The 19,107-nt window shown below is 35.0% G+C and overlaps 2 protein-coding genes and 1 long non-coding RNA gene across 3 annotated transcripts; 2 read left to right on the plus strand and 1 right to left on the minus strand.

Annotated features, from left to right (window-relative positions):
- Window positions 1–3,386: 3,386 nt before the first annotated feature.
- Window positions 3,387–5,699, minus strand: LOC132309717 (subtilisin-like protease SBT3). Its single transcript, XM_059808003.1, has one exon. It carries the CDS (start codon window positions 5,697–5,699, stop codon window positions 3,387–3,389), a length of 2,313 nt encoding a protein of 770 aa, XP_059663986.1.
- A 1,887-nt stretch (window positions 5,700–7,586) lies between these two features.
- Window positions 7,587–10,287, plus strand: LOC132307636 (uncharacterized). Its single transcript, XR_009482284.1, has 2 exons — window positions 7,587–8,161; window positions 9,830–10,287. It is a non-coding gene; the product is annotated as an uncharacterized LOC132307636 (long non-coding RNA).
- A 1,245-nt stretch (window positions 10,288–11,532) lies between these two features.
- Window positions 11,533–12,782, plus strand: LOC132310356 (olee1-like protein). Its single transcript, XM_059808540.1, has 2 exons — window positions 11,533–11,739; window positions 12,203–12,782. The coding sequence occupies exons 1-2, from the start codon at window positions 11,571–11,573 to the stop codon at window positions 12,634–12,636; spliced, it is 603 nt and encodes a 200-aa protein (XP_059664523.1). The 5' UTR covers window positions 11,533–11,570; the 3' UTR covers window positions 12,637–12,782.
- Window positions 12,783–19,107: the final 6,325 nt, after the last annotated feature.

The raw sequence follows: 19,107 nt of genomic DNA on the forward strand, positions 1-19,107 counted from the left end.
CTATTAAAAATAAATATAAAAAGAAAAATAAATAAACTTGGTCATCACACGGGGGGTCATGCCATCATCTCTGAAACTCTCACTTTCTGGCCAGATGCCAGTGTCGATGATACCAATGATCATGTCATCACCGAAATTGGTTTGAGTCCACAAGTCAGCACTCTTTTTCAGGCCAAGAAACTCTAGAGAATGTGTGGTGCGAAGCTTTCCAAATGTCTCAGGATATGTGGCAATATGACCCGGCATCTTCTCTAGCTGATCAAGATGAAACCGAGATAGCACTGCACTGAAACCATCCCACACGGTTGTAGGTGTGGAGACGGATTGGGAAAACGCCATCATCCGACGATGACAGGGATGAAAGCATGGACGTGTACCAATTATCATGATCTGAGAAGTGAGTGGGCATAGCTGATTTGCCCATGTGGATTATGTAGGTCCCACGATCATCCACCATGGAAGCTGCTGACAAAGCAGTTGAAAGGAGAAGGAAGAGAGATAAGAGCTTAAAAGTAAGGTAGCATTCCTTCGTCGTTGCAGTGCAGTGACTGCAGATCACAAGAAATCAGTACAATTAAAAGTGTTTATATAGGTCAGGTTGTTTAAATGTTAATGGGACACCTAACTAAAAAAGAATTGTGATGGGGACATTTTCCAAGCTAAATAAACTAAACCGTAGTTGATAAAATCAACTCGATGAGACAGAATAAGAAGCAGCAGTAGTGATTGGAGTTCTCCTTTTGCTATCTGAAGGCCGGCCAGCCAGCCGGCCGACGATTCTCATAGAATTGGTTGCTACTTGCTAGTTTCTTGTAATACTCAGTGTGATGTTGTAGCAGAATGTATTACAGATTATAGAATTGAATATAGTAGAGTCATTGTCAACTGTAAGAACCGATCTATATCTTGTTGCCACAAAAAATAGGGTAAGAGCCAGTCTTGGCATTCTTGACATCAAAGGGTTCAGTTCTTCTCTAACAGCATACACCATCATGAATTAACTTACAATTTGAAAAATAATATAAGATGTGATTCCTTCAAATTCATTAAGCTCCATATGTAATTTTTACAGTTTTGCTTAGAAACATCAAATTTAAGAATGACCACACCAATAAAATGACATAGATTAGAGAAGAAAGCCTTTACCTCCAAAAGTAAGTGGAGAGATGATGTGATGATGAAATAGCAACCATGTTTCAGGTGTCGTATCCTGAAAAAAGTAGAGATCAATTCAGAATTACCAGCCTTCAGTTTATGATCCTGAAGCTTCAGCTTCAATTCAAGTAGATGTAAAAGTAAAGTTATCATGGTTTCATTGAATACACTTCAATACAGACCAGTCAAAATGAAAAATATTCCAATGGTTTATTTAATGAATTATAATAGCTGAGATGTCAGTTAATGTACTAATGGATCTTTAGTTGCAGATGATAAGTTGCAATGACGCAAAAGAACAGTGGTCTTGCAAGATGGGCACGCTGAGCAGCCAGACCATTCCTGAAGGATTGAGGCATGAGTTTGTAACGAATTGAGTTCCTGATCTTCATCAAAATCAATTGCTGAGAATTGCATGTTCCTTTGAAAATTACTGAATTCCTTTCCTCCCAAACATGGTAGACGGTTGCTGAGAGCGCCAATTTGCAAATTGAGTTGGCATTGGACTTTGATTTCCAATGGTGTGAAGCCCACATGATTAGGTCATCCCAAGATGGAGGGTGAATCTAAAGTCACAGAGACTTTGAATGTAATTCCGAATTGGGTATATGAAGACAAAAGGCGCTGTGGTTTGGAAAATGCCACTTTGCCAGAGAGTATCTATCCATGGTTGAAAGTTGATGAGGATGGTAAGCCATAGAATGAATCTCTATGATGAGGGACAGAGGATGAGTTCCAAACCAAGTAACTCCATGGAACAAGCTGTGATGAGTTACAGAAGGGGGCAATGGTTTGTTCCAACGAGTACAGCCCATTTGGTGAAGGAGACCAAGAAAGGGAGTCAAAGTAATGTGTTAATGATGGAAGGGAAAGTGTTTCTGGGAAAGCAGTTGAAGTGTTTGAAGGAAAGTCCCAAATACCTGAAGTTGAGTTGAACTAAAGGCCAATTTTTGATATGTGTGGTTTGTGGGTGATTGCACATATCAGAGGTTTACCTTGCAGCCACAAGTCCAAAGGGTCTTTGGTTGGTTCCCTGTTTCAAAAAAAAAAAAAAAAGCCGCCAATCTTGAGATCGATGGTAAATCAGAGTCTTGAATGTTTTGTCGGCTGTATCTGCAACATAAGGGTTAATTTCCTGACCAGTTGTGATGCCAGAAGGTACGTGAAAACCATCTCCAACTTTTGCTTTGATTAGAATCGTTGCCAGTGGCCTGAGTTGCATAATTTTAGCATATCTGTGGTGTTTTCAATTCCCACAAGCATCTATCCTTATGAGGTATGTCTTTACCCATTGAACCTGTGATCGTTTACTATTGTTTGTTGCTATGTTCCATAAGTGCCTGAGTAAAGAAGCCTTGTTTAATCGCTCAATATTCGGTATACTAGTTTTCAAAGTATGAAAGGATTTACAAATAATAAAAGATGTAGGTATTATGATAACATAGGTTGGATTCACATGTGATGGAACTATGCATCTCAATTCACATCTAAAGTTAAAAGTTGTGAACAAATTGGATGAACAGTTAATTCAACCTGTTTCTTATCTTACCGTGGTTCGCCTTGATGTTTAAAGGATTTGAATTTGTAATAGAAAATGGAATTGATAACAAGAGGAAAAAAAAATGATTTATGATATTAAAAATAGCTTTCACCCAAAAACATTAAATTTGATAAGCATTCGTCAAATTACTCAATAATGAGTGCAACATACAATGATGAAATTTTGAGTAATAGAGTGAAGTGAAAATGATGAGCAAACTAATCAAGTGACTAATGGGGACAATATTGGGTAACACTATGACCAAACTATTTAAGCTAAGATCTATTTGTCGTGTATGATAAACCACCTAGAGATAGCGCGCGCACACACATATATATATATGTATGTATGTATTTTCTTGGGTTGTTGCCTCTGCAACAATTAAACACACCATAAATCAATAACTCGGAACAGTCACTTTATGAAATATCAAATGTTAGGTTTGTCTCAAGTCCACCATTCTTAGGTATGTCTCTTTTAGAGTATAACAGTTTTTTTTGTCAGCCGCGATTATCTTTAAATTGTCAAGATTATTGATCATAAACTTTTCTTAACATAAGAGCAAGACACAAATAGTTTATTTCTTAAAAAGTGAAACAACAGCTCAAAATGCTGGGCAGCAACAATAGGACTTCTAAGCACATGAGTGATCACTCTGGCAAATGGCTAATAGGTCTTCAAGGATGAATGGTTATGTACCTCTTACATAAGGTGCATGGGCAGCAACAATAGGACTTCTCACCATATGAGTGCCTTTAACATCATTCCAGCTTAAATACCCATAATTTATTATGGAATCACTCTGGGTACTAGCATCTCCAATAGTGACCTCTACTGTTATTTTGAACTCGGCTTTGCTGTACTTTTTAGCAAAGGACACCTTTGGAGGCTGCACAACTACTTTCATCCCTGATGGAGCCTTCACCACCGCACGATAAACAGATGGACTATCTACTACATTTGTTAACACCCTATTAAAGGTGTAACTCGTAGTGTTAGTCTTGTTGAGGAGAACAATAAAAGATGGGTAATTAAGGTCACGGCTGGCCTGATCGCAGCTAAATTTCGACCTCCTGGTGATGACCTTAATCTGTTTGTTTGTGTAGTTCATTCCACACAAGTAGTTGATATAGTCTTGCACCTCTATGTCATAAATAAGACCAGGATCCATGGCCTTTTCAGGGTTGATATGTCCTGCCCCAAAATCAAGAGGAGTCCCAGCAACTTTAGTGGTTGTGTCAATGATGGGGCCATTGGCGTTATCAATCACATAGGCAGTAGTCATCATGGCTGATCGGACGGCAGCTGGGCTCCAATCCTTGTGGACCGCCTTTAAAAGCGCTGCTACACCAACTACATGGGGAGAAGCCATGGAAGTGCCAGAGAGGAGTGTAAAATCAGTAAGCAAATAGTCGTCTCCTATAGGTGCAATTCCTCTATTGGGTGCCCATGCAGCTAAAATATTAACCCCGGGAGCCAAAATGTCAGGCTTTAGTATCCATGGAGACCGAATATCTGGCCCTCGTGATGAGAACCATTGCACCATGGGGGCAGGTTTAGTACCCAACACCGTTATCTGGAACTTGATGCTGACAGTTGCATTCTCTGTTTTGATTAGGTAGTCTTTGATCAAATCTCCGTGTTTTTGGGTTACTGCCACATATGGCAAATTGAAATCGCGTGGCCGAAGAAAATTTTGGAAGGCAGTACTAAAGATTGCACCAGCAGCTCCTGACCTTTCTATTTCCAACATATTGACTCCTGCATCTTCATTGATGAAGTCACAAAATACAAACTTCCCTGCAACATCTTTTGGGTCAAGAGCATAGTCTTCACAGAGTTCTTTGCTTCTATTCCCTTGGCCAAAGTATATTGGATCGCGAGACACCAACAAGTCTAATGGGTAGACAGATTTTCCTCTAACAGTGAGGACCTCATCTCCAAGCATCACATCAGCTGCATAATCGCGATCGATTGTCCCGGCACCGACAGTTGTGATCCAAGGAGCTCCATTGAGCATAGTGAATCCATGAGGACCACTGTTGCCAGCTGAACAAGACACAAAAATCCCTCTCTCCATGGCTGCAAAAGCTCCCATTGCAATAGGATTTTCATCAAAAGGCGTCTCGGGGAATCCCAATGACAATGACATGAGATCTACTCCGTCAGCTATGGCTTGGTCCATGCCGGCTAATGTGTCTGTGGCAGCAACCCCATGGCTATCGTCGTTGCTGAAAATTACCTTGTACATGGCAAGCCGAGCTTTTGGTGCAACCCCCATTGCCGTTCCTTTTGCATAACCGAAGTAATTGGCACCTTGCACAGGGCTCCCAGCAGCAGTGGACGATGTGTGGGTCCCGTGCCCAAAGTAGTCCCTCGGAGAGTCGTAGTCTTCAGTTCTTGATATGTTTAGGCCTAATTGCTTCATCCCTTTACTGAAAGAGCGAGCTCCAATGAGTTTTCTGTTACAATTAGAAGAGTTGAATTCTACTCCCGACTCACATGCCCCGTGCCATCTCTCTGGCACGGGGGGCATGCCATCATCTTGGAAACTCTTACTTTCCGGCCAAATGCCAGTGTCAATTATACCAATAATCATGTCATCACCAAAATTTGCTCGAGACCACAAGCCAGCCCTCTTTTTAAGGCCAAGAAACTCTAGCGAATGTGTGGTGTGAAGCTTTCCGAATGTCTCAGGATATGTGGCAATATGGCCTGGCATCTTCTCTAGCTGCTCCAGCTGAGACCGAGATAGCACTGCACTGAAGCCATCCCACACATGGTTGTAGGTGTAGAGATGGATTGGGAAAACGCCATTATCAGATGATGACAGGGATGAAATCATCGACATGTACCAATTATCATGGTCTGAGAAGGGCGTCGGCATGGCTGATTTGTCCATGTGGATGATGTAGGTGCCACGATCATCCATCATGGAAGCTGACAAAGCAGTTGAAAGGAGAAGGAAGAGAGAGAAGAGCTTAAAAGGAAGGTAGCACTCCATCGTTGCTGTGAAGTGACTGCAGTTCACAAGAAATCAGTTCAATTACAAACTGTTTATATAGGTCAGTTTGTTTAAAATGTTAGTGGCACACCCGACTAAAAAATATTGCGGTGAGGAACATTTTCAAGCTAAATAAACCAACTGGATGAGACAGATTAAGAAGCAGCAGTAGTGATTGGAGTTCTCCTGTTGCTGTCTGAAAGGCCGGCCGGCCAACGATACTCATAGAATTGGTTGCGAGTTTCTTGTAGTACCTCAGTGTAATGTTGTAGCCGAATATATTACAGATTACAGAGTTAGACTTAAATATAGTAGTCATTGTCAACTGTTAAAAAAATTAGTGTAAGAACCCGTCTTGTCATTATCCAACAGCATATACCCTCATGAATTGTCTTTCAATTTGAAAAATAATATAACGTGATTTCTTCGAATTCATTAAGCTCCATATGTAATTTTAACTGTTATGCTTAAAAACATCAAATTTAAGAATGGCCACACCAAAACTAAGTGGAGAGATGATGAGATTGATAACCAAACAGCTCACAGCAAACCAGGTTATCACAGTTTCATTGAACATGCTACAATATTGATCAGTCAAAATGAAAATATTACAATGGTTTATATAAATAAATTATAATAGTTGAGATGTGAGTTACTGAACAGATGGATCTTTATTTGCAGACGGATAAGTTACAGTGACTCATGAAGTAGTCATACATAGAACTTTAGAGATTAGACTTCAAATCTTCTGGCCGCCAACAACTAACTCTAGGGATGAAAATTTATTCTACTAAACATGTCAATCCGAACTATCTGTTTAATAATTGTGTCAGACCCTCAACATAACACGATCGATTTATTAAACGTATTACACATGTGAATATGTTTAATGACATGTTTGTCAGAACCTGAGATTATACTATTTAGATAATTTATAATCCTTAATAAAAAAATATAAGTCTTAATCTAACCAAATTATTGAATAGTCTCTAGTTGTAATAAGGGGGAGTTTGTCTCACATCGGATCCAGATAGAAAAGTGATTGGGTATATATGGGTCTCCGCCTAATAGCTTAGACTTTTGAGTCGGATTGCGATACAACCACACATTACAATTGATATCAACGTTCTTGATCCAGTATCACGCCAAACACCCAACTCGGCGGCATTCGGGTGTGCCATCCGGGTAGGTAGCTAAGGATCTATGTTTTGATGACATATTTATTACACAATGCATATGTTTTAATATATATTTTTTTTAATTGACAAGAAATACACTCAAACTCATTTTGTCCTTATAGAGACTTGAACACTTGACCTTTTACAAAATACCACTCAGTTACAGTCCTTGATCAGTGTTTAGAGATAAAATTTTAATAGGGCTTTAAGGGTGTATTACTGTTTAGTTAATTCATATGTTAAGTAATGCTATCACAAGAGCCGTCTCATAATGAGCTCTCTTTTCTATCACCCACAATTGTCTTTAAATTGTCAAGGTTATTGATCATATACTTGTTAACATAAAGTGCAAGACACAAATAGTTATTTCGATAAAGTGAAACAACAGCTCAAATGCTGGGCAATCTGGCATATGGCTAATAGGTCATGAAGCATACATGCTTGTGTACTGCTTGCAGAATCTGAAATCATGAGGTATCTAACACTTCATGAAGGAACATATATTCAATTGGACATTTTAGCTCTATTGAAACTTCAAAGTGTGTATATATATATATATAATTTGATTTTATGGACAAAGGGTTCATAAATTAACTCATAAAATGTAGAATAACGAGCTTAATTTGTCATTGTTAAATGTCAATCCTCAGCAAGCCTTTGGTTGAATATTGCCCACGTGTATATTTCATTCTTGTTTCACATTAAAAAATACATGCTTCTTTATTTTTTCTCATAAATTGAAATATAAAAAACAGGAACAATAGGCCCTGCTTGGAATTGAACTCCCAAAACAGTTTTCTGTTTTGGGAGTTGCACAAAACAGAAAACACTTGTTTCAATCCTGCTTGGGCCTACTTTTGGAAAACAGTTTTTATAAAATTGTGTTTTCTTAGTGTTGGTTTTTAGAGAACAGCTTGGGGTAGTTTTCAGAATTTTGCAGCATTGTTTGAGGACTCAAAAGAAAACACGGAGAACACTTTCTCCACTTAAAAACTGATGCTACCATCGCATCGTTTATAACGCAGCATCCATCTTCTCTCTCTTCAACCTCTCTGCAATTCATCTTCTCTCTCTTCTACCTCTCTGCCTGATCTAGTTTATAACACAAGCTCTGCAACGCATCCATCTTCTCTCTCTTCAACCTCTCTGCAACCCATCTTCTCTCTCTTAAACTTCTGTCTCTTCAACATCTCTACAACTAAGAGAAGGTAGATCTAGCTCTTGAAGATCGTTATTTACACAAAGAGAAGGGTGGATCTGGTTCTTCAAGCTCTCTTTCTTCAGGTAATCCTTCAATCTCTCTCTCTCTCTCTCTCTCAGTCTCTCTTTGCATTTGTATTGGTATTTTGTGGATTAAAATTTCTAGAACCTTCTTTCAGTTTTTATCCATTATATTAATTGCTTTTGTGATTATTGCGAAGCTTTTGTTTTAATTTTATTTCTAATTTATTTTGGGAAATATTGATTGATTTTGTTGGTTGTGAGAGTTTTGTTGTGGATTTCTTTTTCAGTTTAGGAATTTGGGGGTTTTAGTTTAGGGATTTGGTTTTCAATTTAGGGATTTAGAGGAAAGAGAGAGGAGACAACTTTATGTTAAAAGCTTGAGGTATTTCAATTATATTTTTGGGATTAATTATGTCAAACCACATGTTACTTTTACTTCATCTATGTAAATTTAATTTTACATTGCAAAAAATTATTTTGATGGAGTTAACCATCAACTAACGGATTGGGCCAACTTGTTGTTTTTGTTGAAATTTTAAGATTGATTAAAATGATTTTTTAATTGATTGGTATGATACAGTTACATACCTGATCTAAGAGATAGTACCGGGTGTTGATTGGAATAGGGTAGACTTCCATGCCCAGACATCATTGGCACTATTGGACATTCTTTGACTCTATGGGCACGATTGAGGGTCTCAACCTGGCCAGCACCATAAGAACAGGGATTTGAAATCTACAATTAAAAACATCTTGTTAACAGAGAACTTGTGAATAAAGAACTCTTGGAGAATGCTATGACTATATATATAAATCCGCAGATAGGTTGTGAAGGGGATGGTGTGTGTGACCCAATGTAACATGAACCTCTTGCAAGCAAATATCACATATACATTTAACATATGTATACTCTTGCAAGCAAATATCACATATACATTGATATTTGCTTGCAAGAGGTTCATGCTACATTGGATATATATATATATATATATATATATATATATATATATATATATATATCCAATGTAGCATGAACCTCTTGCAAGCAAATATCAATGTATATGTGATATTTGCTTGCAAGAGTATACATATGTTAAATGTATATGTGATATTTGCTTGCAAGAGGTTCATGTTACATTGGGTCACACACACCATCCCCTTCACAACCTATCTGCGGATTTGGACTGTAAGACCATTGATGAGGAAAAAAAAGTGAGACCATGGATGAGTGGATTGCATATTTAATTGTCTCCTGAGAATCCTAGTATTCGCGAAGTTGAGTTTGAAGATTGAATTGTGAGGAGGGCAGTGAGAGAATCAAACTGTGGAGAGTTGATTATGTTCTTGTATAATAGCTAATTTAGAGTTAATTTATGATATATGAGCATTGCTGCCCTATTTTGTTTTCAACTAGCTAATTTGGATTGAATATTAAATAGATTTACTTTAATTTAGACTGTATATTAAATAGCTAATTGTAGCTTCATCTTCTTTTTTTTTTTTAAATTGACATTCTTACCAATAATTGTAATGTGGTTTGAATTAAATTAATTTGTCTAGATAATTCTAGATGCCCTCTCTTTATTTTTCCTATGTGAACCTTAATTCTCTACTTCTACATAAACTCTTATAAGTCTTGTACAAAGTATAGAAAGTATTTATACATTATTGTCTTTGATTTATTTTGTCTAATGAAATCAACTGATTCATTTATTTTTATAATTGTAGGAAACGCTTGTTGCACAATTCATAATTTTATTAGTCAAAATGCACTAGTTGGTTGTTTTTTTATGAAGTATGGAGAAGAAGATGATATTGTTAGTGAGGGGAATGCTAGCACGAGTCAAGGACCGAATGCAGTAAACTTCTATGAAGCAAAGTCTCATGGGATAGAATCACATACCTTTACAAGTGATGTTCATCCAATTTGATCTAGATGATGTTTATTGAAATAGAATCACATATTTCATTTTTTTCCATGTCTTTTAAGTTTAGATGAGAAGTGAGATGGTTTATGTATGTAGACATTGAATTCATGTTATGTTATGAATGAAAGAAACCCATAATACCAGAGCAGTTCTTTGCTACACAATTCCTGTGATGAGATGGTTTATGTATGTAGACATTGAATTCATGTAATCTTATGCATGAAAGAACCCTATAATATAAGTCTTTTTTCATTTTTAGTGCATTTTTTGTTAATTTGAAAATATTTAAGAGTAATCCACATCTAATTTTTATAATAAATCTAAGAAATAAATAAAAAATAAATGAGTGATATGCAATATTCTTTATTTTTATAAAATTATTTTCAACCAATTAGTTTTATGAGTTTTTGTTTTCCGAAAATTGTTTTGTAATTTTCCCAACCAAGCAGGTTGAAAAACTAAAAAAACTGAAAACTGTTCTCTATTCTTATTCTCTAAAAACTGTTCTTGAAAACAATTTTGAGAGAACAAAACCAAGCAAGGCCATAATTTTTAATCGGATCTCATTTAATCAGCTTCGCTATGTGACTGATCAATTGGCCAGTCTACCATTATTTGTTTTGAAATGATAGATCCATGTTATTGATTTTGTTAGAAAATTTCATACAATTAATTATTTTATTTTTTTGATATAGCACTCTTGTAGTCTAGTGGTATCTTATCTATCTTCCAAACTGAAGGGTAAGTGTTCGAGTCTCAAAAAAACAAAGTGGTTGTGTAACATATGCGCTTGGTTCTTGCCAATAAAAAAAATATGAATAAAAATTATGTATGGCAATTCATTGTCGCAAATCGAATTTCATGTTCAAAAACCCTATTGCAATCAACGAAGATCACAAGAGGAAAGCTTTGATGGTTTATGTGTCTATAGATAAGGATTAGGTTGGTGGATGAAAGTCCTCCGAGATGAGAGGTGTTGAGATAACATCGAGATAGTCGATTGTAAAATGTTTTACGATCCAAATATAATCGGTAAGTCATTTTAACTTATATGGCATAAAATATTTTAACAAGTCGTAAGTGCAACCAAACACCAAATATTGCAGAAAATATTTTTCACTGAAAGACAAACAGACCCGAAATCAGGCATTAGGTTTTTGATACAATGCTAAATAATAACTGATTCCGGAATGTGATACGAAAGTTCTTCTAATTATTGGACATGAAATTTATGGTCTATATTCTATTTTTTTACCATATATAAATTGAACTTGACATTCCATTCCCTATTAGACATCATTTTTTTTTACTCCAATTGTTGAGATTGATTCATCACCTGTAGTTGTTCTTTGCATCTGCCATCATATACAGCTCAACCTCTGTCATGAATCATGATAAAGCTTGGGATGTAGTACGTACTAAAATTACCATACAGAAATAAACGCTCAACCTCTCATTCTTCCATTCTCTCTCTCCTCTTCCTCCTATTTAAGGCATTCTGATACCCCCTCCAATTCTAATACGCACCAAGAGAAGTGAAAATGGCTAAGGCTATAGCATTTGTCGCCTCTACCCTCTGCCTCTTGGCCCTGTCTGGATTAGCCCACGCCGATGACAAGAAAAAAGACGCCAAGTTTACCGTTGAAGGCAAGGTTTACTGCGACCCATGCCGCGTCGAGTTCGTCACCAGCTTGAGTCAATTCCTAGAAGGTAATTAAAAACATCAAATTCATCATGATCATCATCCTTGTCATTGTCCCATATGGATGGGTTGGTCATGTAAATTCTTTTTCTATTCTTTCCTACCATACACCATATGTCTTCGTTCGTTAAATCAAATTTTTTTAAATCATTTTTAATTATTTCATCTTATACAAGCTTTGGTTTACCTTCAAGACAAATAACTCTTCCTCTTTTAATCAAATTACGAACATGAAACTCATATGTGTGTGTGTGTGTATAATGTAACACTATTGTTATTCAATGAGTGCATGCAATGAAGATAAAAAAAAAACTACTGCAATGCATAGAAAGTTAATGCTAGGACATTTTGCACAAGTGATCCATGTGTACGGAAAATGATATTTAGGCGGAAGAGTGTACACTTTGCATCCATAGTGGGGTATTTTGTCATATCGTGTGTATTAAGGTTTTTTTTATCTCGATTGTGCAGGTGCTGATGTGGTCCTGCTTTGCAAAAATGCGGAGACCGGAAACGTGACATACTCCGTTAATGGAAAATCCGGCAAAGATGGGAGCTACACTCTAAAAGCAGAAGGAGATCATGGTAACGATGTTTGTGAGGTGAAGGTGGCGACAAGCCCCCAACCTGACACCTGCGGTGAAGCCATGGATGAACCAGCGCCCGTCGCCCTCACCGATATCGAGTCAAACAGCGATATTCGCTATGCCAACTACATCGGCTTCATGAAGAAGGACCCCGATGCTGAATGCACCAAAGTGCTCGAGGAGTTGGGTATCTACCCTAATGATCCTGATGAGGACGTCGCTGCTCAAGACCCACCTGCTGATGAAGGATCTGCTCCTGTAATACCTGCTCCTGAAGGAGCTGTTCTTGAAGAACTTGCACTACCTGAGGATAATTAAATAAGCTAGCCACATTAATTCCATGCATGTATAATGTATTTCGCATTTCCATAACTTAATAACTTCTCTTGCATGTATCAAAGTTCATGGTAATTTAATTGCCATATTTGCAATTATAATGACAACAAGTATTTGAGTTGATAAATCTACTAAATGAATGTTTTGGCCTTAATTTTCCTTTGGAGGGTTACAATTAATTGGAGAGCACTTGATGAACTATATATATTTTCATGTATTGCTATGAATGAGTAAATTAATCACGTGCCTTAATTTCCATCTATCATAAGGTCCATAGTATATATGTGGATAAAGTATATATCCAATATAATAATTACAGGAAATTATTAATGAAGCTTGAAAGTAAATATGTTTACCGTTTTCCTTTTCTTTGATGGACAAATTAAGGATTCATAATGGAAATGCATATATATAAATGAATGTGATTAAATAACTCGTGGAAATTTAGAACGACGAGCTTAATTCGCCATTGTCAACCCTCATGAAGCTAGCCTTTGGTTTAACATTGCCCACATAAGTGCTTCTTATATATTTTTTTAAATTCTCAAAAATTGAAATATAATAACAGGAACTACAACCTTTGGTTCCCATTTAATCAGCTGTACTGTATAATAACAGGAACTAAAACCTTTGGTTCCCATTATTTTGTTAGAAAAATTCATACAAAATTTCTGTTTGTATATATGGCATTCTTCTCTATGGAATGAAAATTACGTATTTGTACAACAAAAATGCTCAAAGTCAACAACAAAATAAGCAAGTGGTTATGAAGCTTTTCCTGTTTGCAAATTAGGGCCATAATAAGGATTAATTGTCCGACATTGCTGTAATGATAAGGGTTTGAGGTCACGGGTTCAAATAGAAAACACTTTTTCTTTTTGCAAATTAGGATCATGTGTAAGATTAATTATATGACATTACCATAATTGTAAGGGCTTGAGGTCACAAGTTCAAATAGAAAACAGTCTACACTGGGAGCCCTTTTCATGTCGAATTAATTGTCCATTCAATACTTGAATTGAAAGTTTGGAGGAAACTATTTTAAGATAGAGAAATATATTCCATACATTGCCCTTTCAAATCATCAATTTTTTTTTTCCACCTTTTAAAGTCAAAACTATATATATATATATATATATATATATGAATGATATGGCTTGCATTAATGGTATATATATATACCGCATATATAATTTGTTAATGAATGGATGTGTATGTCTGTGTAACGCATTATATTTAATTATCGTTTAACAAATGAACGATAATGCCAAATGCAATGCTAAAATAAAATGTAAAAACAAATAAAGACTATAAGTGCACTAATTATATATAACACCTCTTGTTTATATATTTTGGGAAGTTGCAATATAGTAACAGCTAGCTTTGAAATGTACAAGCCAACTAAAATTGTTCACCAGGCTCCAAATAAAACAATTTTGTCTTGCACTGCAACGTCTAGTATACTGAAAACAAAACAATAGATGGCTTCACCATGAGATATTCTTCTTCACCATCTCTGGGCCCCTTGACGATGGTTGGCGATTTTAGTTTTTTTATTCGAAACAGAAACAACGTTTTTGTTAAAGTGTATACATTTGTGATAGAAAACATATTTAAAAAAAGTGAAAGTGTCGCATAATTAGGTGATAAAATAATTAGTCTAAGGTTTTGCAATATATTGCAAAAGTATTAGGAAACTGTTGGGTTTTGTGTCTTGAATTTGGTGTGTATTGTTCGGCAGAAGATCGTTCAGTCCAAACTATTTAGACCATTTGAACTGGGTGAAGTTTGTAGTTGAGAAAAATTGCCCTAAATGGACCGCTCCAATTCTAACCAAGTCACAGAATTGTTGTCCAACAAGTGTAGAGAGAGAAATTGTAAAGTGAAGAAAAAAGAGTACGTAATTAAGGCTTTGTTGGTTTCATCGTAAAATATTTTTCGAAATTCATTTTCCTCATTTTTTGGTGTTCGGATGACGCTAAGTTTAGGAAAATATTTTTCATGTAAATCATTTTACTCCTAAATGACTAAAAATGATTTACCAAAAAAGAATTTATAAGTCATTTTCTACATACTACCTTGGGTCATTTAACCATACATATTTGAAGGAGCATGAAATCTTACTGGGCCAAGTCCAATCCAGCCCATCAAACCAGAGGGAGGCCCAACTGCTGACTCTCACCCAAGGCCTGTTTCGACCAAGAGTTTGACCCAAGAAAATACCAAGCCCATTTAGAAGAAACGAAGACCATATTATTCAAAGGTTAGGAAAGAGCAAAGGATTTTTAGGGTAAGAATAAACTTCTATAAACAGAAGAATGAAAGAAATATAAAGGATTCGATTGAAGTGTAACAATTTCTTGCGCATTCAGTATTTTTATTGAACCCCTATATCTCTCTAAGAATTAAGGACTTTGATCCTCTAAGTTAAATATTATCTAAGTTATCGTAAGTTGAATTCTTTATTGAATGACACGCAACATTAAAAATCTATCTACCGGTGTTAAACCAAGTCAATTAAAAAAAATTTGAAAACTACACCGTTTTAAAATAAAAAAAATTTACCAAAGTTTAAAAACTGCACCGTTTTGAATTAAGTAAAATTCACCATACTCTAACGACATTGACCATCATTATCTCTCCCTCATCTTTTCCAAAAAAAGATCTTCCCTCCCTCTACTCTTTTTTATTTGAGTAATGATATGGGAACCGAAAAGAAATTCCCAAATTAACACCGAATTTAACGTGCTTGGCTATACTTATCACGTTAAACAATTATTTTTTAGAAACTGTTTAAGTAGATAAGATGGATTAAAACACTTTAGAGTCGAAAATTATACGGTGACCCTATCATTTTCCTTTTTATTTATATCTGAAACAAGTCACGTCTTTGTTTCTCTTTTAAATAGTAACAAATTTTAGATTTTTTTTTCCTAGTTGATACTCACACAACCCAATTCCAAATGATTGTTTGCACAAAATTATTAGATTTTAGATTTTTTATCATTTTATTTTTTGATTTGGGTAATATAATAAAAAAGTAATGAATCCGTTAAAAGTAATGAATCAGTTAAAGCAGAATTCAGGCGTATCGTAGAATAATGACAATACTAATGCATGATATCTTGTTCTATACTATTGCTCCAAAATACTATTTGTAGTGATATTAATCCATTGCTATCACTAAAGCATACCTAAAATCAAATTATATATATATATATCCCCACAATATTACGATTTATTTGGATCAATGAAAAACAAAAGAAAAAACTGAAAATATATAAGAACACAAATATATAAGTATATATATAATGTGTTTTCACTTACAATGGGTAGAGTAGCATAATCAAAGGCCTGCATGTATTGATTACAGAGAAACAAAATCAGAAAGATTGCCCACCCACTGCACAAAATTGAAAATGAAAATTGAATTTTGAACAAAAACATGTAATGTAAGAAATTACCCAGCTAGTGAGTGAAGACAAGTCATCAAAGTCCAAAAGCGATCCATTGTTCTCCTTAATTACTTGTTCAACAAAACAGATTTTAAACTGTGCGAGTAAAGAAGAAGACTAGAAAAGGTAAAGTGTAAAATGCATTTGTATGGTTTTTTAAGTTTTTTTTTTTAGTTTAATTCTATCTGGAATAATTCTTGGAGCCATCAATGTGAGGATAAACGATTCGGAACATATGATGTCGATTAAGAAAATATTTCCAGACTACAATTATCTGATCGATGGCTTCTTTTGTTATTCTTATTTTTGTCTTTCTTGTCTAATTTTTTTCATTCCATAAGTATCTCTCTAATTTAATAATTTAATTACAAAGAAGAAGGACACAATCTCTAAACAAAAAACCATACAAATGCATTTTAGGACAAAGAGAGAGTATATAAAAACCATACACATTGACGATAGAAATACCATATGTTGATCTATGGTTGAGTTGAATTCTGTTTTAATGGAGATCCATTACCTTTTTATTGTATTACTCAAATCAAAAAATAAAATGATAAAAAAATCCATATGTTGATCTATGGTTGAGTTGAATTCTGTTTTAATGGAGATCCATTACCTTTTTATTGTATTACTCAAATCAAAAAATAAAATGATAAAAAAATCTAAAAAACAATCCTCTGGAACCGATTTGTGTGAGTACCAACTAAGAAGAAAATTTGTTACTATTTAAAAGAGAAACAAAGACGCGACTTGTTTCAGATATGAATAAAAAAGAGAAGAAAGAGCGAGGATCTTTTTTTTGAAAAGATGAGGAGAAATAACGATGTTAAGCAGTTTTAAAATTTTGATAAATTTTTCTTATTTCAAAACGGTACAGTTTTCAAATTTTCTCTAAATTTTTTAACGTGATTTAACACCAGCAATAGATAAGTTTTAATGTTATGTGTCATTATATAGGGTTTTCAACTTACGATAAAAAATTTAATCTTCATTAATCTAAAAATTTAATCTTCAATCTTTTCTCTATATGTATGCATAGAGTGAGGAAAGAGAAAAAGGGACACAAATTTGAGTTAGTCGAAGAACAAATTTGGGTCGTGAGCATGTTCTAGAGAGAGTAACTAGAATGAAAAAGAGGGATGGTTTAGAGGGGAGAGAGAGGGGGATGGTACTATTTGGTGAGAAACACTAAAGAGAGAGATAGAGTTAATTATAAGTATTAGTCCTTATTTGTGAGAAACACCGAAGAAAAATAGAGTTAATTGTGCACAAAAACTAATCTAGAAAACATTTTACTGACCATTGCCAAATACCAAAAAAAAATAATAAAAAATAAATAAATATGTTTGAAAAATATTTTACAAGAAAAACATTTTCCTAAAGTATTGAAATAAAGGTTCTTCAAGCCACGTGTGTAATTTGCTGAACCACATAAATTTATTATTTATATATATACTGCGAATGTTTTTGTCTGTTCTATTTGCAATGGTATGTTCGATCACAACAGAAAAGTCAATTCGGTTTTTTCTTACTGAGCCTCTCTTTTCATCAATTTGAATCGAGACCATTTTAAGTAGACACTGCACTGCTCTCGAGACAATTTTGATCCCAACTCCAAATATATTTTTCCCAAACTTTTGACCACACCATTTTAACAACACCATCTCCCAAAGATTTCTGTAGTAGTAACGGCTATATTTTCTGCAACACTAGTTAGTCCAAATTCAGACCCAAACCCAGAGTGAGTCAGACGCTCCACATTTTCAAAGTAAGTACATACGTACGTACACTGTGTACTATTATGGTGATAAGATCTACTAATAAAAATGGGACCTTGGAATGGAAAAAATGGATACATTACTTTGTTCACCGTAAAAACTTATTGTTCTGACTCAAACTTCACAGATATTGGGATAATAGGAGATAAGATCAAATAAGAACATGCAATATAAGGCAAGCAATCAAATCATAAAATTAAATGCATTGGTAAATGGTAAGCTGTTAATTACACTAATATTAGGTTTGAAAACACTGAATTCACACTTTGAAGTTAAAATCCAAGAAAAATTAGTTCAATTTACGAGATCTGTTTACACCTTCTATCAATTCAACTTTAAAGTATTAAAAGTTCAAATATATCCCAAATATGCAAACTTTTGTGAGGAAAAAACAAAGGTTCTGTTTTTAAACAAATTTAATATAAAAATTTATAGAAAAAATATATATTTTTCACAAATACCAATTACATGCATGAATTTCTCAATGCACCTCAATTATGCCTAGTGCACCTCAATTATGCCTAGTGCACGGGACATTGACTTATCCAAGGCGTGTGTGCACAACAAGCGCACGTGTTGTGCTGTGCATAACATGCATGGCTCGAATAAATCCGATGCACGGTATGCCAGACGCACCTAATAACTTTTTCATCATATGATAACAGGATGATGTCATTAGATGAGATCCTCACTCCCACTCATTTATTTGAACATGTTTCGAATTCAAATGATATATCAGTGCTGCAACAAAGGCTAACCAAAAAAAAAAAAACACAAAAGAGACATTTTGCATTTGCAAATATAGACTAGAGAGTCACAAATAAAAATTCAAATTATCACTCATCACCCAAATAAAAGAGTTATGTCACAGTATATCCTTTAAAATATATATATATATATATAGAAAAATAAAAAAATAAAATAAAAAGAAGCAGTAGTTCAGTTATATTTCCAATATTGCCCCTAAACACCAAATGCTAGAAAATTTACAAATTAGTGTTCACTACAACGGCACAAAAAGTCAGTGTCACCTCCTGACGGGCCTGCCAAATGGCAGTGGACTCGCACCCACCCCCACTGGTGAGTAATCAAGGCGCAAATTAGCACCGACTTGGTGCACTTTTAGACCCACCTATTTTCCTTGGTTTGTAGCAAGAAGACGATACCAATTTATAAATGCTTACGTGAAGGAGAAACCCTCTTTAAGAGGGCTTTTG

Source organism: Cornus florida, unplaced genomic scaffold, assembly GCF_030987335.1.
Source record: "Cornus florida cultivar Cherokee Brave unplaced genomic scaffold, ASM3098733v1 CherokeeBrave_3.0.0_Hap2_Chr05, whole genome shotgun sequence".
Classification (NCBI taxonomy): Eukaryota; Viridiplantae; Streptophyta; class Magnoliopsida; order Cornales; family Cornaceae; genus Cornus; species Cornus florida.